Genomic DNA, 20,442 nt, shown 5'->3' with positions numbered 1-20,442 from the left:
TTCGTCAAACTAAGAAAAAAAGAAATATCCCCTTCTATGGAATCTTATTTACTGCCGCCCCTTATTCTTCTCCTTCTTTTGCTTCCCCACTACAATACGTAAATTACTTTTTTCTTCTACGACGATAGAAAATTCAAGGCGAAACTAAATCCTCCATTTCTGAATTCTATTTCTATTACTAACCCCTTCTTCTCCCCTAACAGATGGGTTTCTTTGTTTCTTTTCTTATCTTCGATCATTCCACAGATTTCTTCAGTGAATGCGGAGTGAATTGAATGGTTTTCCACACGTTTTGTTCAAGTAAGGTCTTGGTCCTTCCTGGATTTTCCTTCTTACTGCTTGATTTTGGAATTATGGGTTCTTTTTTTCTTCTGTATTTGGGATTATTTTTTTTTATTTTTTTTTCCTCTTTTGTCCGGATTCTGGTTAATCGTCTTGTTTGAATAGTAAAAAAGAGAGTTATTTATTTATTTGTTTATTTTGGAGTTTTATTTATTGTGGATCTCTGTGTGGGATTTGCCAGGCTTTTTACCCAAGGTGGAGTTTGACTTTGAAACCAAATTAAAAAGATGGATTAAAGGAGGAAGGGGAAGTTTGGTGTTAAACAGAACTCTGCTGCTTTGTGGCTTGAGAGTCATCCCTGTTTCTGGTTGTTGGTTTTTGCTTTAAGCGATTGTTTTGCTGGTGGGAATGAATAGGATTTTGGGGGGATCCAGAATCTCGATTATTTATTGAGTTGGGTCTTTGTGGATCTCAATGCTTCTTTAATTCGATGAAACAAAGAATGTTTCTTCCTTAGTCTTGATGGGTTTGAAGAAATCCAGCTTTTGGGGCCATCAAATTAATCATACCCTTTTGTTTCCGAGAACAACTTCAGTTTAGTCCTCTTCCTGAGCAAGTGGGGGAGAAAATCAAGGACGTTTGTTGTTGCAAGATCTTTTGAGAGGTCCATCTAGGAATTATAGGAATCGGGTGGAAAAAAATGGACGAAGAGGCTAATTCTTGGCTTAGGAGAACGAAGTTTTCTCACACGGTTTATCATCGATGGGACTCATTAAAATTAAACCCAGTTCCTTTCATCGTCGAACCACCTCGCAATTCTGGCTTGAAATCGAGGCCTCCATCGGCTTCATCTGCTCAGAAGCCGAATCCTGATATTTCGAAGATTCAGCGAAGTTTCATTTCCAATAAACAGAGGTCTCTGTCTCCTCTCCCTGAGAGCAACCTCTCTGAAGTTTTCAAGGAAGCAAAATCCGAGAGTAAGAGATTCTCAACTCCAACTCCTCGACTTAGAGAACGAACTAAGGAATTCAAGAACAAGCTATTCAATAAGGACCCTCAAGATTCAAAATCATCCAATTCCAAGTCATCGTTGAATACCAGTCCCTTGAAACAACTATCTTCAGGGAAAGGGGGTGATAAGTCAAAGTTGAAGAAGGACTCTTCCTGGACTAAATATTTCGATTCTGGAAAAGTCACTGCGGTTGAAACAGCGGATGACTGGACTGTTGATCTCTCCAAGTTGTTTGTTGGATTAAGGTTTGCTCATGGAGCTCATAGTCGACTTTATCATGGAAAGTACAACGACGAACCTGTTGCTGTTAAAATTATTAGAGTGCCTGATGATGACGAAAACGGAACGCTTGCGGCTCGATTGGAGAAGCAATTCACCAGAGAAGTTACCCTTTTATCGCGTCTCTATCATCCAAATGTTATAAAGGTAATTCAGTTGTTAGATTGTAAGTGATGTTTTGAACTACATAGCAACTTATTAGTTTTCTTGATCTTTGTTTGTTTTCTGTTGCAGTTTGTAGCTGCTTGTAGGAACCCACCTGTATACTGTGTCATTACTGAATATCTGTCTCAAGGATCATTAAGGGCATACTTACACAAACTTGAGCACCAATCCCTCCCTTTGCAAAAACTAATTAAATTTGCTTTAGATGTCGCTCGTGGCATGGAATACCTTCACTCACAAGGTGTAATTCATCGGGATCTTAAGCCTGAGAATGTTCTTATTGATGAAGACATGCACTTGAAAATTGCAGATTTTGGTATAGCTTGTCCTGAGGCCTTTTTTGACCCATTAGCTGATGATCCCGGAACTTACCGATGGATGGCACCGGAGATGATCAAACACAAACCTTGTAGTCGAAAGGTTGACGTGTACAGCTTTGGGCTTATGTTATGGGAAATGGTATCTGGTGCAATTCCATACGAGGATATGACTCCCATTCAAGCAGCCTTTGCTGTTGTGAATAAGGTTAGTTTTAATTTGATCACGTGTTCCTTGACCATCTTCTTCTTTAGGTTTATCATGTGACTCATGGTGTTTCATTGATACCCATTCTATGTTTTCTTCGGAAAGTTCACATGTTCCATGTTTATATTGTGAGTGCCTCAATATCCTGCATGTGACCAGATGAAACTTGTGCTTATTCATCGAATTTACTCGTCTTTTTGAATCTCATTCCTCGTAGTCCCAAAAATATCAACGCTTGTTATGGGATGCTGTTTAACTGTAAAGTTGAAGATGAAATTTAATTAGTTATCAGATAATATCTTTGAAAGAAAAGTCTTTGAATCTGAGAAGCAAGTCATCACAATTGGCAGAAAACTGAGTTCGTACACATCCATTATTGATGATAAGGTATCCCTTCGTTATAGGTAGTAGATGAAGTTTCATTTGAGGTTTGGCAGTATTCAGTGTACAGTAGGTTTTGTTGAAGAATATGCTCAAGCAACTAGTTTGAAAAAAAAAACCAAGTTTTCGATGGAGATTGTTTAGTCCCAAAGCACGGGGCCACTTAGTCATGGTTTAAAATACTATACGGTTTTCTCGGCACCAAATGTTGTTGTAAATGAGCTTTTTTTTTTTTTTTTGCAATTTATCTTTAGTGAAAGTAAGTGTACAGGTTATTTTTGTTAGATTTTCTTAGATACCCCAAGTTTCTCAATAATAGAAGTGGTTTACAATCTTTTTATATTGCATTCTTTCAACAAAACTAAAAAAACTGTGCTCATTTTGTTTTTCAGAATCTTAGGCCTGTTATCTCAAGTGATTGTCCATTAGCAATGCGAGCTTTAATCGAGCAATGTTGGTCGCTACAACCGGACAAGAGACCTGATTTCTGGCAGATTGTGAAGGTATTAGAGCAATTCGAATCTTCGCTTGCTCGTGATGGGACACTGAATTTATTAGGTAACCCTCTGTCTAGTTTCCATGACCATAAGAAAGGGCTCCTCCATTGGATTCAAAAGCTTGGCCCCCTACATCCCGAAGTTTCATCCTCGCCCGTGCCAAAACCAAAATTCTCATAAGTCGTTCTCCATGTTACAACCTAGCTTTCGTAGTGTTCTTGTAGGCAAGTTTTTGCATTTTGTAATTAAAACTAGACGTTGTTCACTTCCCTTTATTTGGCGAGTTTATGATGAATTTGTGTATTTAGCATACTATTCCTGCCTTGATTCGATTCTTGTCTTGCAATAATCAAATGGTCAGCATCTTGTAGGATCAAACCATATTGTGATAAACACAAGTAAGAAAAAGCAGAAGTGCCGTCTTTCTTCGTCTACATCTGCATCTCTCTGTCTTTTTCTTCTTTTTTTCCTTCTTTTCATTTGAAGAATCTAAGCTTTATCCTTTTCGTACTCTTTTAGGAAAGAGTTATTTGGACATAATCAAATTCTGGTTTGCTAACCATTGTTTTATACTCTTAGGGTTAACTTAGGTAAATGAGTTGCAATTCTTAGTTAAACTGAGAAAACAAAACCACAATTCTATGAAGTTACTTTTTTTTTAGTTTTTAAAGCTTTCATTTTTAAAAAAAACATTAATTAAAGCACAAAATCTCATATAGGAAACTAGTGGATTACAAACTTAGACTTATAAAGTTATAAACTAAAAATCTAAATAGTTATCGAAATAGATTAAAATCTTTTAATAAAATTTTTTCTTTTGACATGTCATACATGACTAAAAATTGATCCCAATATATATAGATGGGACATTTTCCATCTAATGTAATAGAAATAGCTTTCAATTCATTGCTAGATATGTTCTTAATCGAATTGATATTGATCCTTTTATTAGAAAAAATATGGTTTGTATAAACTTCATGTCATTTGAGTTATATTCATAGTTTTACCTTTAATTATGTGAGAGATAATATAAAGTAATAGATATTGTGAAATTAAGAGAAATTACTTTTATATGTTTAGAAAATGGCGGTATTACCTTCCCTAATCTTCACGTAATTCAAACAATATCTAATACAAAATTGTTATTTTTGTGCAAAGAAGAGTACAACATGGGATTTGGTATCTAATTGTTATGCATAATTACTAATTTTGATGTGACAAATTGAGGGAGAAATATATTTATATACTAATAATAGAATGAGTGGCCTTAAGAGATGATTGTCAAAGATGGAACCTTTGAATGTGGAAAATGCACCGACCCCCAAGATCTTCCACACAACTCTATTCTCATCACATCCTTCTAACCCAATTTTCTTTTTTCTTTTTTTCTTTTTCTATTTTACGCAACCAAAACCCTTTTTTCCTTTTTCTTTTTCTTTTTCTTTTCTTTTTTATTATTTTGAATTTTCATTCTTCATTTAGATATCTTGTTCCCTCTGACTAGATTTAGTATAATGTTATATCCATTGTATTGCATGAATCAAAAGTTTCATAACCATCTCATTTATTTTTATAAATCGTTTCAGAATTATCATCTTTTTTTTTTTTCTAAAACAAATTTAGTTATCCAATTAATCCGTGTGCTTTGAAATTAAGAAATACTATTTAATTTCTTAAGTTGATTTTGTATATTCTTAAATGTTATTTAATTTCTATTATATATTCATAATTTTAGAAATGAAAGCATGATTTATATTAGTTATGTTGCCACTTGGGTATTTATCTTGAAATTTTAATTTTATATGACATAATGGTATCAAATCAACATTATTTATGCCAATCTTTCTAAACAATGCTATTTGCCTCAATTATATTTTATACCACCAACTTAAGTTGCCATCCTTTCTAAATTAAATCATAATCAGAAAACGACAAACACAATTACATCAACATAAAACTAGTGGTCACAAATTCACGATTTGATGAAACTCATTTATAACCAATCTCTCATTCTCAATTTAGATTTTAAAATTTCAATTCAATTAAAAAGTGAGATCAACCTATTGACAAACTTTTTAAAACACCAAATTTATAAAATATTTAAAATAACAAATAAACATTTTCAAATTCCACAAATATATATTTTTATTAATTTTTTGGTAGGCTATGAGATTCAAACTAGTGATCTTTCAACGATGTGTCTATACTAAAATGAAATAAAAATCGTTACTACCAATAGAACGAGTAGTCCAACTTTAAATACGAGAACAGAAATAGAAATTAACTTTAATTTAGAAAAGAAAAGAAATATTCTATACATGATAGATTACACTGATAATTGATTGCCGCTTTAAAAGAGAGTGTCAGCAGCCAGGTTGGGCTAACTACTAAGCCCATTATACATGTACGAGGAACATGAAGAGGGCCCATGAGAGCCTATTCGGTATAAATCTCCATTTGATTTTTTTTTTTTTGACTTACGAAAATAAGTGTGGATAATATAAATTAGAAATTATGGATGAACAATGTCTAATAAACCATTAAAATTTGAAATTTGTTCTTAAAAAATGTCAAAATAAATACATGTACCTTTTGATTTATGCTTAATAAATTCCTCGTACATTGAATAAAATTCTATTAAAATAAAATTGATTAGAAAAAACTGAAGAGCTCAGAGTTTAGTTAATGTATAAAAAATATAAAGATGAATCAGATGCGAAATTGTCAAACACCTATCAAAGCCTACAAATTTACGTCACGCACACTAATATTAAACAATGATAATAATAATAATAATAATATCCACTTGCGCAAAAAAGAAAAGAAAAAAGGAAAGAGAAAATTATGAATTTTGAAGTCTGCATTAAAAAATTGATTTATAATTGAAAAGTGGAGCCCTTAAGAAAGTGTCGGCACTGTCATCAAGTGCCACGTATTGATGCAGGATGTGCAAAAATTTCTCGGAGCTGGGCCCCGGGTTGAGATACTTATCCAGAGTGTACAAACTCTTTCTTCAGATTCTTCTAAATAAAATTAAAATAGGAAAATTATATATAATGTAGAGGAAATAGAAATAATTGGAAAAGGAAGAAGAAATTAAAGAGGGTGGATCACGGTTTTCGTTCGGCGCATCGTCTTCCTCATAAACGTAAATTTCAGCTCTACAATTAGGGTTCCTTTCCTTCTATTACCATAGCAGCTATGTTCCATGTTCTCAATCCGTAATTAATTACGACGCCTCCACCGTTCCATCGAAATGGGATCGTCGTCCTCGACTTTCCCGGTTATCTGTCTTCTTCATTCTGTCGTCGCAATTACCAGCGGGACTCTTATGATGTTCTATATGAAGGAGATTTACACGATTGGCCATGGGATCGAAATCGCCACTAAGTTAATGGGCTCTACGCCACACGATCAGCTCCTGATTCGTACATCCGATTCGTTTTCCGGATTGCTTCTCTTTGCAATCGGTTTCCTTCTTTTCATGGTTGCGTTCGTCAAGGACAGGGAATTTCAAGGCTTTTTCGCCAAGGGCTGTACGGTGCTTCACGTCTCAATGGCGATGTGGAGATTCTACTTCGAGCGGAGGGTGGAGGATCTGGCTTGGGATTGGCTAAGGCAGATTGTTGGTGACATTCTTCTTGCTCTATCTTGGGTCTTCTTTCTTGTTTATTCCTGGAGAGAAAAATATGATTAGTTTCCCTAACTAAATTGTCGAGTCTTTTCTTTTGATTCCAAGTTACAAATTGCATTGAGATTTTTCTGGGTTTGGGTATCTGTTCAAAATTGGGGAAAGAACGCTACTGATTCAAACATTCATATCGCAGAAAGGGGACAATCCATCCCACTTTCCCTTGTGTGTGTTGTGTCTTTTCTTCTTTTCATTTCTTGTTGATTGAACAACGTTTTTCAGCTTTAAAAACCACAATCCTTTTTGTAAATATTATGTGATTATTAATAAGTCCAATGAAATATAAGTCATACTTGATGCTTTGTTGTCGAGTTCATTAGTATAGTAAGTCAAATGAAATTTAAGTCATACTTGATGCTTTGTTGTCGAGTTCATCGGTATAGTGAAAGATAAGAGCTGTGATTGATGGAAAGAATTTAATGAACTTCCGGGCCACTGAATTGTCATGAGATATGATTATTAACTTTGTGATTCAAGAGCTGAAGTTCTGTATTAATCTGATGTCTTAAGTTGAACGGATTTGTTGTAGAAGCCGATATCACTGATTCACTTGATTTCGGTTGGAACTGGAAGACAATAGGCATACATATCAAGAGAAGTTGAAAGATGGCAGTACTCTTTTCTTAGATTCTTCTTGGCTCTGCCTTGCTTTTTAGTAGAACCCTTCTGTTTCAAATTTCAATGAAATTGATGAAGACGATTGCTTTAGTGTCATTAATGCATTTAGTTCTACTGGCTGTTGTGAACTTTTTGTGGATTCTCTCCTTCTTACATACTCCTTCTTAAGGTCCTACTGTGGTGCAGGCTTTAGTGCTCAATAACCGACAGTTTTGAACTTTCACTTTGAAAAAAGAGGCTGCCCACTGCTCAGTTGCAAGTATCGTCTTAAATCCCCTTTTTTATCTGTCTGTTCTTATTTCGAATCTAAGTCTGTTTAAATTTTGAACTAAATAGTTTATTGTAACCCACCTGGCTGTTTAAAGCATACGTTATCATATCATTTACCAACAAATTGGAGGTTTGAATCTTGTACTTCACATGTGACATGTTACATGTTACATGTTAAACTAAAAAAATGTCCGTACTTCTAGGATTTACAGAATATTAATTTTCTAGTCATTGTTATTATTGTGTTTTTTAATATTCATCTTAGCTAATTTATGTAGCTTCAATAGTTAAACAACCTGCATGAGGGATTTGAATCTCTTCACATGTCTTCTTTTGGTTTAGGATATAAAATAAAGTAGTTTAAATTCTTTTGGTCTACATTTGCAACTGTGGTTTAAATTGTTTAATTATTGTGAAAGTAAATTTAGTTTGTAATTGATATGACTTTTTATCTATTGAGATGTTACTCTATCTTCCCGTATTGTTTACTTCTCATTTTGATTTCATTGGGTTTCGATTTTTTTCCCTTAAAGATAGTGTTTCATTTCTAATTTACTTTAGCAAAGATATTAATGGGGTCTTGCAGATCTATCAACCACTTTTATATTAAAGGAATTGTAACACAAAAAACTGGAGTCTGAACCCAACCACATTTATTTAAAGTTCATGATACCCCAAACAGGTAGGAATTTTGTTGCATTGTTTTATATATTATTAATATTGATTTAATCCAAAGTTATTGCTTAATCCCATTTGAGGAATAATAATTAAGGATATAGTAACATTTAAAAAAAAATACAAATATAACAAAACTATGTATCACTGATAGACTCGTATGATCTATCGGTGATAGATCAGTTTTTACAACAGGGTCTATCAGTGATAGACTATATCATTGATAGAATTTGACAAATTTTGTTATATTTGCAATTTTTAAAAAATATTGTTATATATTTAATTATTTTGAATTTAATTGCTAAATTTGTAACTATTTCTTTATTCATTAGATTAGATATAATTATGGGTCAGCCCAAATTTATATTTAGATCGACTAAATGAGCCTTCAAAAATATATATACTTGTAAAATTTTATTATATTTATAAATTTGTTAACTTTTTTGTTTTATTTGCAAACATTCAAATGGATAAACAATTAAATTCGATGAGCTAATACAAACCAAATTTACAATTAAACGGATAAAACATTTGTTCAACATTTTTTTAAATGCATCTCTCTCCTTCACACACAAATGTAAGGATTTCGTCACTTCACCCAATCAAGATAGCGTCAATAATTCTCTCTAAGATATATATTTGAAGGCCTACATTTGTTGTCGTATCTGTTGTCGATATTCGAGATGAACTGAGTTGGAGCGAGGCAATTACTTGGTCCATCAGTGTATACATAATGGGAAGCGGGAGGAGAAGTGTTTAGAGAAAGTTCAATCATTGAGGTGAAAGAATTGTGTATATCTACAAAATACATTGGGGAGTTTGATCCATTAACTAGAGTTTATATATTGTAGTCAATAAATTTGTATGCTGAGTGACAGAGTTGTAAATTTGATCAATGTGAAAAACATATTAAGATAAGAAAATAGAGTTTCTCATAAATATATATATATAAAACATAAAAATTGAAATTACTAAGGAAGTTAAATTGTTTATAACAACTTGGAAAAGACCATCCCTAATAATGAAAATCATACCGCCATATTTGCATAACTCTCAACTTATTTTAATTATATCAATCCCGCGAAATGAATCGAACTTTCGTATTTAGGAGGCATGGGATTTTTGGCCGTTGGCAACAAGCTGAATGCCGAGGACGACGAAAGGAAGCAACAACAACTTACACTAATGGCGACGCTTTGGATTTTGGAGCTTCAACTGAAGGAACTGGAACTGTAAAGACTACTACTTCATCGGCTGTAGTTTTGGGCATAATCATCAATTTTTGTTCCAATTTCTAGTAGTTTGAATGATTTCCCCTCTTACTGCCAACTGCAAAGCCATTGGATAGAAACCCAACTATGAACAAAATTAAACTGCAAACCCAACAACTTGCATTTCAACATCCTGTAACTCGCAATTTTGACACGCAATCGCATTCTCCTGTCCACGAAGCGCTTCTTCGATCAGGTCCCCGTCTCAGAAACCTTCAACAAGTTCATGCCCATATCATCGTTTCCGGACTCCATAGAAGTCGATCCCTCCTCACTAAGCTTATTTCTCTGGTTTGTACCGCTGGTTCAATCACCTATGCTCGACGATTGTTCCCCACTGTGCCTAATCCGGATTCTTTCCTGTTTGATTCCCTCCTCAAAGTGACTTCCAAGTTCGGTTTCTCTATTGATACTGTCTTGTTTTACCGTCGCATGCTTTTCTCAGGTGCTCCCCAGTCGAATTACACCTTTACGTCTGTGATTAAAGCCTGTGCGGATCTTTCAGCTCTAAGGTTGGGTAAAGAAATTCATTCTCACGTTATGGTTTGTGGGTATGGTTCTGATATGTATGTTCAGGCTGCTTTAATTGCTCTCTATGCTAAAGCTAGTGATATGAAAGTTGCCAAGAAGGTGTTTGATGCAATGCCACAAAGAACAATTATAGCTTGGAACTCACTTATATCAGGGTATGACCAAAATGGACTCCCGCAAGAATCAATTGGTTTATTTCATCTGATGATGGAGTCGGGTTTTCAACCGGATTCAGCAACAATAGTGAGCTTATTGTCTTCCTGTTCTCAGCTAGGGGCGCTTGATTTCGGTTGCTGGTTGCATGATTATGCTGATGGTAATGGATTTGATCTCAACGTGGTTCTTGGTACTTCTTTGATTAACATGTACACTAGATGTGGGAATGTAAGCAAAGCGCGGGAAGTTTTTGACTCCATGAAAGAAAGGAATGTTGTCACCTGGACAGCCATGATTTCAGGGTACGGCATGCATGGCTACGGTAGGCAAGCAATGGAGCTTTTTACTGAAATGAGAGCTTATGGTCCTCGTCCTAACAATATTACATTCGTTGCAGTCTTGTCTGCATGTGCTCATTCAGGGTTGATTGATGATGGTCGTCGGGTATTTTCGAGCATGAAGGAAGCATATGGGTTAGTTCCAGGAGTAGAACATAATGTCTGCATGGTAGATATGTTTGGGCGTGCTGGATTGCTCAACGATGCTTATCAATTTATCAAAAAGTTTATTCCCAAGGAGCCAGGCCCGGCGGTTTGGACTTCAATGCTCGGGGCCTGTAGAATGCATAGAAATTTTGACCTTGGAGTTAAGGTTGCAGAACATGTTTTATCAGTTGAGCCAGAAAATCCTGGCCATTATGTAATGCTTTCTAACATATATGCATTGGCCGGTAGGATGGATCGAGTGGAGATGGTACGAAATATGATGACCAGACGACGCCTAAAGAAGCAAGTAGGCTATAGCACCATAGAGATCAATCGAAAGACCTATTTGTTTAGCATGGGTGACAAGTCTCATCCTCAGACAAACACTATATATAGGTATTTAGATGAATTAATGTGTCGATGTAGTGAATCAGGCTATGTACCAGCACCGGAGTCCTTAATGCATGATTTGGAAGAAGAAGAAAGGGATTATGCCCTTAGGTATCACAGTGAGAAGCTTGCACTAGCATTTGGTTTACTTAAAACCAATCAAGGTGAGACTATTAGAATTGTAAAGAACCTTCGAATATGCGAGGATTGCCATTCAGCTATTAAACACATCTCTATTATTGCTGATAGAGAAATAATTGTTAGGGATAAATTTCGTTTTCACCACTTCAAAGATGGTTCATGTTCTTGTCTTGATTATTGGTGATAATTTTCATTCATAATCTTCATCTCGAGAATTCTAGCTGTTACTGAGACTTCATCGGATTTATGAGCTAATCTGCTACCAGTCATGGAAAATTCGCGAATTTTCTAATTATTGAGCAACCCAGTCACTGCTGCTCCTCTGTGTCTTTGAATTGCGGTGATCTAGTCGTAACTTGATCAGTTCTCCCACTGCCGGGTCCCATATTTATTTAATGATCGATCCCTGAAGCAGGTACTGACTAGGTGTTCCTATGCATTTGAAAATTGAAGTAGCATCACATAATATCTCTTCTAAGTTGGCAGTCATCTTTCCAATGGTAAATTTACAAGAATCTAATCTTTCAAAGGAAAGATTACGGAAAGAAAAATTGGTCGTCATTCAACATTTTTCTAATTTGATTAGCCATCATATGAGATGCAAACTCGATTTTCTGGGGAGAATTAGGAAGCTTCGAACGAAACACTTAGCGTTTTACGCAATACTGCAGGCTCAGGGAAAGAAGAGTATTTGCTCTAAGACATTATTCGTTCTTTAATTAAATGGATGTAGGACCTAAGAATTTTTTGTTCCTTGCATCAACGCGATCTCAAAAAATGTTGACATAGCGTGTGTGTCAGCGGGTTCTTAAGCCTTACGAGTGTTGTCTGGCTGCTGTCAGGTTTACAACCTTTCATAATTAGATTCTTAAATTGGTGAAAGTGGATACCATTGACATTTATCATCAATGCACATTTTCTTTTGGTTGTTCTTGCAACTCAGTTTTAACTTCTTGGCGGTTTCAAGTTCAGCCATGGAAAATGCGTTTGTATTGACATACAAAAATTCTTTGAGGTGAGCGCTGAGGTGAGCGCTGAGGTGATCGCTCCTATATATTCCTTCAATCGGTTTTTTCCCCTTCCCCGTAATTTACAATTTCCATCATGACTTTTGGTTCTGCTCCATGTAGTCCTTTTGTTCCGAGCTTTTTCAAATTTATTAGATACTTGGTACTTTGAAACAAGCTTCTCACCCAAAAAAAAAAACAAGAGTTCCTCTTTTTTTTTTTTTTTTGCAAAGGTATAAAAAAAAAAAAAGTTCCTCTTTCCACCAAGTAAAAGGTTCGGTGGCGTGCAGGAGATGGTTTAGATGGAGCTTCAAGAAGCAAACATTGAAATTTAAACTGCGTGACATAATCCATAATCAAGTATTGACTTGCATTCCTTCTGTTCTTGCATTGCTTCTGTGTCATAAGTTACAAGTCTGCTGCGTTTTTATGTTGTCTTATTCAGCATAAGGATTCAACACGGCTTTACTTTTTCAATGGGCATTCCACACGATTCTACCTTTTCAATGGGCATAAACATTCCGCACGGCTTTGACTCTTCCATCAAGTTACTTAAGCTCTAAAATGTTAACTTATCGATATAAGTTGAGGTACCGTAACAGTTCAAACAATGTTGTATTTTTTTTAAGTGGTCCTATGTAGGTTAAACATTCCACGGCCAGTTTTTTCAATTCAGTTACCGAAGGTAAAAAAGGTTAATGTTGGATCATAGAACTGCTTATGGATAGTTTAGTCTAAAATGCACCTAAATGTGATGATTATTCTTTCATTTATTGAAAGTCGCAGCTTCACTTAAATTTATCTCATGGTAATTCTAATTTCTGTGTGCAATATTGCTTTTGTGTAGGGTCGTATTATGAACTGCTTCTCTAGTGTCCAGTGTATGAGTTTGAGGAATATTTTGCACCTCGGTTCACTTGGATCTGTTTCGTTTATTTATCCACGTTTATTGTTATTCACTTCCATGATTAAACTTAATTCACATCTCGAGAGGGACTTCGGTAATCTGGGGTTGTATTTTCTCACCCTTAAATTGCCAACTGACGTTCTCCTTTGTATTTTATTTGAATATGCTTTTAAGAAGTTTCACTTTTTGTTATTGCAGTTGATGTTCATCTACGTTTTGTTGGTTAGGCTCTACCTATTACCTAACCAAACGATTGTAGATAGACTAACCCTGCAGATGCAGAAGCTGCCCAAGCCGTTGGCGAGGAACATGTAAGAATAGTAACTCGTTGTCTATTAGCAATGTAAATTTAAACGATCTTTTCTAACATAGTTTTTTATGCATGGACGACTACTAACCTTGCAGTCTTAGCCATGTGATATGAAAGCCTAACCATTTGAAATTAAAAGCCTTTTGTTCTGGGGACTCCTCGTTATCAATTACTAAAACTCCCGAATATCAGTTGGGACAACTTGAAGGGAGAATTAGAGAAGATTACCTTGTGAGTTATGATTGAAGAATAGGAGGTGGGGAGGATCGATTTATTGCTCAAGGTTTTTGAACACTCCACAAACAAGTTGACTATACTTATATGAATGCTCAAACCATGCAACCCTAGATTAAAATTTGCAAAAATATTTACGAAGCTGTTCAACCATCAGGCCAAAGGATTTCATTCCAAAAGCCAATAATATGATGTAAAAGACCGTTGTATCGCAAACTAAAACTATTCTACTCAGCGAAATAGACACAAGATCATCATGCCCCTAACTAAAAAATACATAACTTCCCAAATAACTCAACTAAACAATAAAATAGCAAATCTAATCAATATCTTATATTTGACCGAAACATAAGTGGCCTAACAGGAACAAATCTTCACAAAATAATCCTCTATTTTCTTCGTTTAGATAGAAAGTACAAAGTTTTTGTTCAATTTTCTTTCCTTGGACCTTTTTAATTGAATTCGTGGCTGTTTATTTATGGGGATTAAAGTCAATCTTAGTTGGTTGACTCTTGAGTGCTTGAATGGTTATGGGGTAAAGCGAGGACATCCAGGTTCATATTATCATAACTCTCATGTTAAGATTGGTTAAGGTAATACAACTAGATACAAAAGATATCCTGATGCGATATTAAAAAATATCGAAAGAAACATGATATCAAATGATATAAATTCTAGTCTGGAGATTTTGTTACATATTTGGAAAATGGCTGGTAAGCATTTGCTGCTTAAAAGGAACTGTGGAATGACAATCCCTTTGGTAATAGGACTGAGCTAGTCTGTATTCCATTCTCATGAAGAAGCTTTCTTTTGGTGCTCCCTAGTTCTTAAGTATGTATAGTAACAATTCTCTCATCTTGTATGAACTGTGACCTTTTAAGACCAATTAGTTTTCTAGTGTAGGTAAGCACCTTTCCACCTTCGCCATTTATTTTCCCACACAGACACCGTTGGCTGAAATCATTGAGATTCTTATTTTCAATTTCCAATTTTAGGGCCTGAATGATCGCCTTTACGAAGTTGTGTTATGACCTTTCTTGAGAGATATGTTGCATTGTTGTGGGAATTAATAAAGCTGACGGTGATGATTGCGCATAGAGAATGTGCCGTTTCTGAAAAGCCATTTTGGGCAGCCTTGGGGTAAGGGTTTAGGATACTTGGGAAGAAATTCAGACCTAGGTTGAAAGCCGTTGATGAAATTTTAAAAAAATGAGCTAGCTGTCTCTCGAATCCGACATTGGGGAATGCGTTGTATGAATCTCTCCGTGGAGTAGTAGGGTGGGACCCGCATCAAGAATTTAAAACCAAAAAAGTTCCATTTGGTGAAGTGTAAGCTGATTGAAAGTAGGCTAATCGATGTTGTTTAAATTGATTTGAGTGAGTGAAAGTGATTCCGTTACAGCGAATGAGACTAAATTATTAACGTGAGAAAACTGAATTTGGGGAGATTTAAGAGACAATGTGGACTTTGGAGAGAATCCCATCTGGAAAGTGGGAAGCTTTAAAAAGGTAGTCCACTTAAGTGGGACGGATACGTTGAAACGTTGAGCACAAGGAACAGGGAAAGGTACTTTTGGGTTTGTTAGACAAAGTTCCTGGTAGCATCTTTTTTAGATTTATGTTTTGCCACTTGGTTCTCTCTTTAGGCTGAACTTTGATATTTAGATTCGAAGGAACTGCGACATTCAGTTAATCCGTTAGTGGCATTGGTCATCTTAACTAGTTTTTAGAGTTGTTAGGCTAGTGGATTGAGCTTTTTTAGCGTGGAATATGAAAGTCGAGTTGCACTTAGTGGGCAAGCATGTTTTATTTTCATTAGCTTGTTATTCTCATAAGCTTTATAAACTCAAGCTTTTGAATTTACCTTTTACAAACTACGATCTACAATATGACTTAGTCTCTACAATTTCTTCTTTTGGACAATCAGAGCACATACTCTACAAACAAAAACATCTCAAACCCTTCAACCGTACATAAATTCAACTGCCAAGATATTTTGGAAAGAAACAATGCAGATCTCATAGTTCCATATCATAAATTTCTGAAATCCTTCCAAACCCAGGGAAACATATTTACCCGACTGCTATATCATATTTCTCCGGATTATTATTCATAATTATTATCCTTGAATATTTAAGTAACTTATTGATTATTTGGAAGCGATGGAACTATGAATTTTTGGTAAATGGAGAGGACATGGTTTTGAAATTGAAAAGGTCGGGTTAAAAGATAATGGAAAGAGCAATACATCCTCATCATCTCCAACTCCAACAGGAAAGGGCAATTAAACCAAAAGTTCTCACTTTAAAATAAACTCAATGGACCAAGCAATCGACACAGTAGTTTGTCTCTTCAGTTGACTAATGGCTCCAGACTTCATATATACACATAGTATACACACACACCGAATTTTCCATTTTTCCACAACCGCCCCTTTTGTTATTCGCCACTTTATTAGTTAAGATGTCACCAATCCCATGATATCTAGAGGTTCCTCTCTAAAAGTTTTGTATAGTATATTATGTTTATTTGGTTAAAATACATGTATAATCTGGAAATGGTTTGATGTATGTATTGTTAGACTTCCATTGATCAAGTCCACGTCAATATAAGAGGAAGAATAAGCCAAGCATATACTACTTGAGTTGAAGCCTTTGTGACATATGCTTGAAAAAAATAATGAACAGCATTATTTAGATGTTAATCATTGGAACCTTGACGTAACTCAACTGGTTAAGTTATGTGTTGTCATTCAAAAGCTCGAATGTTTGTCATTTTGTATCAATTTTATTCTTATTCCAGACACGATAGTTAAGATTACAGTGGAAAGAGATGAGAGCAATTAAAGACGTGGAGCCAAAACAAACTTAGTTTAATAATAATTGACTCAACCTTTCATTCTGGAAATAGATGGTTCAAATATTACTATACTAAAGAAAAGTAATTAGAGACTGAGAAATAGATATGCTATTTGAACTCATGTCTCCAATCGTAAAACTCCAAACCCAAATTTGATGCCATTAATTAGTTGTTGAGTTGACCATCAAAACAACTCGATAAAGCACTTTAGTGGTGTTAAGTTGAATGATTTACAGCCAAGAATAAAGATTTAATTATGATGATCTGGCCACCATAGTCCTGTTGGAACTTCTCGATAGAATAAGATTGGACATGTAAACTTTGATTGCTTTGTATCAAGATTAAAACTCATTGGACATGTAAACTTTGATTGCTTTGTATCAAGATTAAAACTCATTTGGAGATGTAAACTTTGATTGCTTTGTATCAAGATTAAAACTCATTGGACATGTAAACTTTGATTGTCCTGTATCAAAATTGAAAGTGCATTAAAAAATTCCCATGGGAGAGTGTATTGGCCTGGAAGGCTTGGAGTTCTTTAATTGCTTGAAACTTATTGATCCACTTTGAAAAAAAAGTGGATTTAAATGGAGTCACTTTATTTGCCACTTAGAGAATTTTTTCTTCTTCTTTATACTTAATATCCCACCTCACTACTTTGCACGATTTCCACTTTGATTTAAAGTAGTGTTTTGCCTCAAACACTGTTCTTCCTCTCAATAGTCCCTCCACTAGTTACTTTCTTAATTACGCCAAGTTGGTCGGCACCGCAACAGCAATTTTTTTCCTTTTTATTTTTGTTAAATGCTTGCCACTTGATTATGACTAGTTTATGGGTTTAGGCATTTAGGTTTAATGGTTATTTATTATAGTAACAAACCAAGCTGTAGGTCAACATAAAAGCAATGTGTGCTTGAGCTATACACTCGATTTTGATCAAAAGGTTAGTTCAAATATTATAATACTATTTTATTTCGAGTTTACATTAAATTATCTTGAATTTCTTGAATCAAATTAATATGATTATTATTGATCAATTAAGAGCTTTTAGAATTAGAGATGATTTAATATTTCTGATGGGTCATGTATAGTGGATTGACATTGGTCTATGTTCTGCTATCCTATGCGAGCAACCATTATCTCTTCTTTCCAAGATAGATGCCTGAAAATGGATTTGCAAATCGGAGGTGAATAGTCCAACCAACACATGAGAAGGAAAATCAAATTCCTGATGGAAGACCTTTTTTTTCTTTCTTTTTCTTTTAATAAAAGAAAGAGTTGCAAGTGATCTGTAACTTGACAATTGGTCTATGTCGTGCAAACTTGTGCTGTCCCATAGATACCAACAACCCAATATTTTCCACAAATTTTGTATGATATAGCTTTATTGCAGCTTTTGGAGGCGAGAGATAAAGTACAAACCATGTTAGTGTTAAATTTTGAAGGTTCTAATGTCAGGAAATAACCATAGCTGGGAAAACACTGAAGATTTGGCAGACAAAAAGAAGCTGGACACTTTTACTCCCAAACTACTTTCCAAAGTTCAATTTACTTTGACAACTCCTCTTTTAAGGAAGAGAAGCCTGTCTCATAGAAGTTGGGTGAACACAAAAGTAAAACAGCAGGGAAGTTCAAGCTTTCTCATATGTGGAAATGGAATAATTAACTTGCTTTGTGGGACAACTTTTTAAAAACCTATTTAAAGGAGAAGGAAAGAGAAGAACTTTGAACTTTTGACTGTCAAGATTGTGAAGATTGGGAATTGTAATGATTGAGAAAACTTCTCTCAACATTTCTGACTCTGGTATGAGTTTGAGGTCTTGATCCATTCTTACTTTTGGGTTAAATCAAGTTATATTTTTTATTCCTTTTCATGGATTCGCTGTACTTATCTATTAATTTGTTAAAAAATTTACCTCTCTTGTTTACAGACGAAACGTGGCAGAGTTGTGGGTTTCTTTTTTTTCCAAAGGATCACTAGAATCTGGGAGCAGATGGATTTTGAGCCACAACATTGAGAAAAGGTACAACAAACAAAGATCACATTGAAATCCACCCAAAAAAGTGAAAAGGGAACGGTGAAGTTCATAAAATAATAAAACAAGTGGGAGCAAATGCCAATGCATCGTGTTGCTTTGTCCTCTGTTTGTCACCATCATCTGCTTCTTGATTTTGCTTTTAAGCTTATCCGAATTTTTTAAAAAGAAAAACTAAAAATTTTCCTTTGGAGAAGGATGTGAGATATCATATCTATGATTGCAAGGTCAAATATGCACTTCAAGACTTGCTTTTGGAATGGACCTCATTTCATTTCGTTGATAAAATAATATCCTAAAAGTTCTTTTCTTTTATCAATTTAGTGACTGTGAGTTGAAATTGATATGACATTAATGCAAGTCTACATTGTGTAGGAATATAGTAGATCATGGACATTCAGTATATATTTGTTGTTATGAAACATTGTGTAAAATCTAAACGAAATCATTGTGCATGTTTCAAATCAAAAAATGCTGTAACGTGATTTTAGGCTCATAGTAAGACAAAGTTATTCTAATAGTGAGAACAAGATGATTTACTATCATAAGTGTACCACATTGGCATACGTGTCATCCATAAAACCAATTGCTTTGGGAAGATTTCATATCACAAATATATATTTTTCATTTTAATGAATTGATAAGAACAAAAATTAATATGTTTGCAATATTTAGAATCAGATTGGTGTTATTGTTTACTCATGTAATTTGGTAATCAGAGTTACATTTCGTGTAGTAACTAACTTTGATGTTTAATATAAATACTATTACTTTCATTCATTTATTTGCTTTGTTATTTAATTTATAACAATATTTTAAAAAAACCAAATCGAGTTTGGATAACTACAAATATGGTCATTAAGGTTTTATTATTTTGTTTTTAGAATTTGGCTAAAAGTACGGCCGATTAATAAAAACGATTAAATTAAAAAACATGAAATTGTAGTCAGCAGGGAAACCATCACCATTTTCGAAAGAAAAATTGCATCATAAAATTTAGAAAAAATCAATTTATAACTTTTTTTTTTTTCATATGACATGTAAATTTAAGTAATTAGATATACAAGAGGACTATTTGTTTTAAGAAAGGTAGTGTGTGGGTTTTAATATCTTAATTTTTTTTGTTTGCAAACATTCCATTTCCAAACTTAAAATTAAAATTTTGTTATAAAATGGAATTATTTTATTTTATTTTTGTAATTGTGTAGTAATGAAGTTGGATTGATAACTAATTATGTTCCTTGTTTTTAAAATACTTTCTAAAACTGTATGGTCAAGCAGATTTTTTTTGACTAAAAAAAGTACTTTTAGAAACTGACTTCTAATTTTTTTCACCTAACACTATTTTTCTTCTCTTTCGCATCACTCTCAACCCTTCTCTGACTAAATTTGTCTTAAAAAAAACTTATGAATTATCGTTTCTAATTTTCTTTCAATGTAGTAATTTTTTCTTTCAAGATTAATTTTTATTTTTAAATTCTCAAAAGTATGTTTGGGTTGATTTTTTTAAAAAAAACAATGTTTTTCTTTTAAAAACTCAATTTTATTTAAACTATTTTGATAAAAATGACTTAAGATACTTTCAAAATATATTTTTATACATCCTAATTTGTTTTGAAATGACTTAATTTTAAAATTAAATACTGGATAACTTATTCCACACCCTTAAACTTGTTTTCTTTTAAGTTTATTCCTTCAAATTTCTCTTTCTAAACTATAA

General features: G+C 34.2%; 3 protein-coding genes across 13 annotated transcripts; all 3 read left to right on the top strand.

Annotated features, from left to right (window-relative positions):
- Positions 1-3,575, top strand: LOC101204268 (serine/threonine/tyrosine-protein kinase HT1). 2 transcript variants are annotated; one of them, XM_004134654.3, is made up of 4 exons: positions 1-300; positions 524-1,720; positions 1,808-2,263; positions 3,037-3,575. In XM_004134654.3, the coding sequence occupies exons 2-4, from the start codon at positions 983-985 to the stop codon at positions 3,319-3,321; spliced, it is 1,479 nt and encodes a 492-aa protein (XP_004134702.1). In that variant the 5' UTR covers positions 1-300; positions 524-982; the 3' UTR covers positions 3,322-3,575. The 2 variants fall into 2 exon arrangements, with proteins under 2 accessions (XP_004134702.1, XP_011658213.1); XM_011659911.2 differs by having other exon boundaries at positions 1-305.
- A 2,650-nt stretch (positions 3,576-6,225) lies between these two features.
- On the top strand, positions 6,226-7,578 carry LOC101204514 (hypothetical protein). The gene has a single exon (XM_011659910.2). It carries the CDS (start codon positions 6,398-6,400, stop codon positions 6,836-6,838), a length of 441 nt encoding a protein of 146 aa, XP_011658212.1. The 5' UTR covers positions 6,226-6,397; the 3' UTR covers positions 6,839-7,578.
- A 487-nt stretch (positions 7,579-8,065) lies between these two features.
- On the top strand, positions 8,066-19,082 carry LOC101205008 (pentatricopeptide repeat-containing protein At2g33760). Of its 10 annotated transcripts, XM_004134907.3 has the most exons (7): positions 8,066-8,402; positions 9,504-12,384; positions 12,667-12,736; positions 12,822-13,594; positions 13,689-17,629; positions 18,145-18,490; positions 18,618-19,041. In XM_004134907.3, exon 2 carries the CDS (start codon positions 9,754-9,756, stop codon positions 11,551-11,553), a length of 1,800 nt encoding a protein of 599 aa, XP_004134955.1. In that variant the 5' UTR covers positions 8,066-8,402; positions 9,504-9,753; the 3' UTR covers positions 11,554-12,384; positions 12,667-12,736; positions 12,822-13,594; positions 13,689-17,629; positions 18,145-18,490; positions 18,618-19,041. The 10 variants fall into 10 exon arrangements, with proteins under 10 accessions (XP_004134955.1, XP_031742773.1, XP_011658211.1 ...); XM_031886913.1 differs by lacking the exon at positions 12,667-12,736 and having other exon boundaries at positions 9,504-11,392; positions 13,482-13,594; positions 18,618-19,082; XM_011659909.2 differs by having other exon boundaries at positions 9,504-10,675; positions 10,751-13,594.
- The last annotated feature ends 1,360 nt before the right edge of the window (positions 19,083-20,442 follow it).

Source organism: Cucumis sativus, chromosome 6 (genome assembly GCF_000004075.3).
Source record: "Cucumis sativus cultivar 9930 chromosome 6, Cucumber_9930_V3, whole genome shotgun sequence".
NCBI classification, from domain to species: domain Eukaryota; kingdom Viridiplantae; phylum Streptophyta; class Magnoliopsida; order Cucurbitales; family Cucurbitaceae; genus Cucumis; species Cucumis sativus.
The sequence above is the reverse complement of the archived record's forward strand: the minus strand, read 5'-3'. Positions and strand labels throughout refer to the sequence as shown.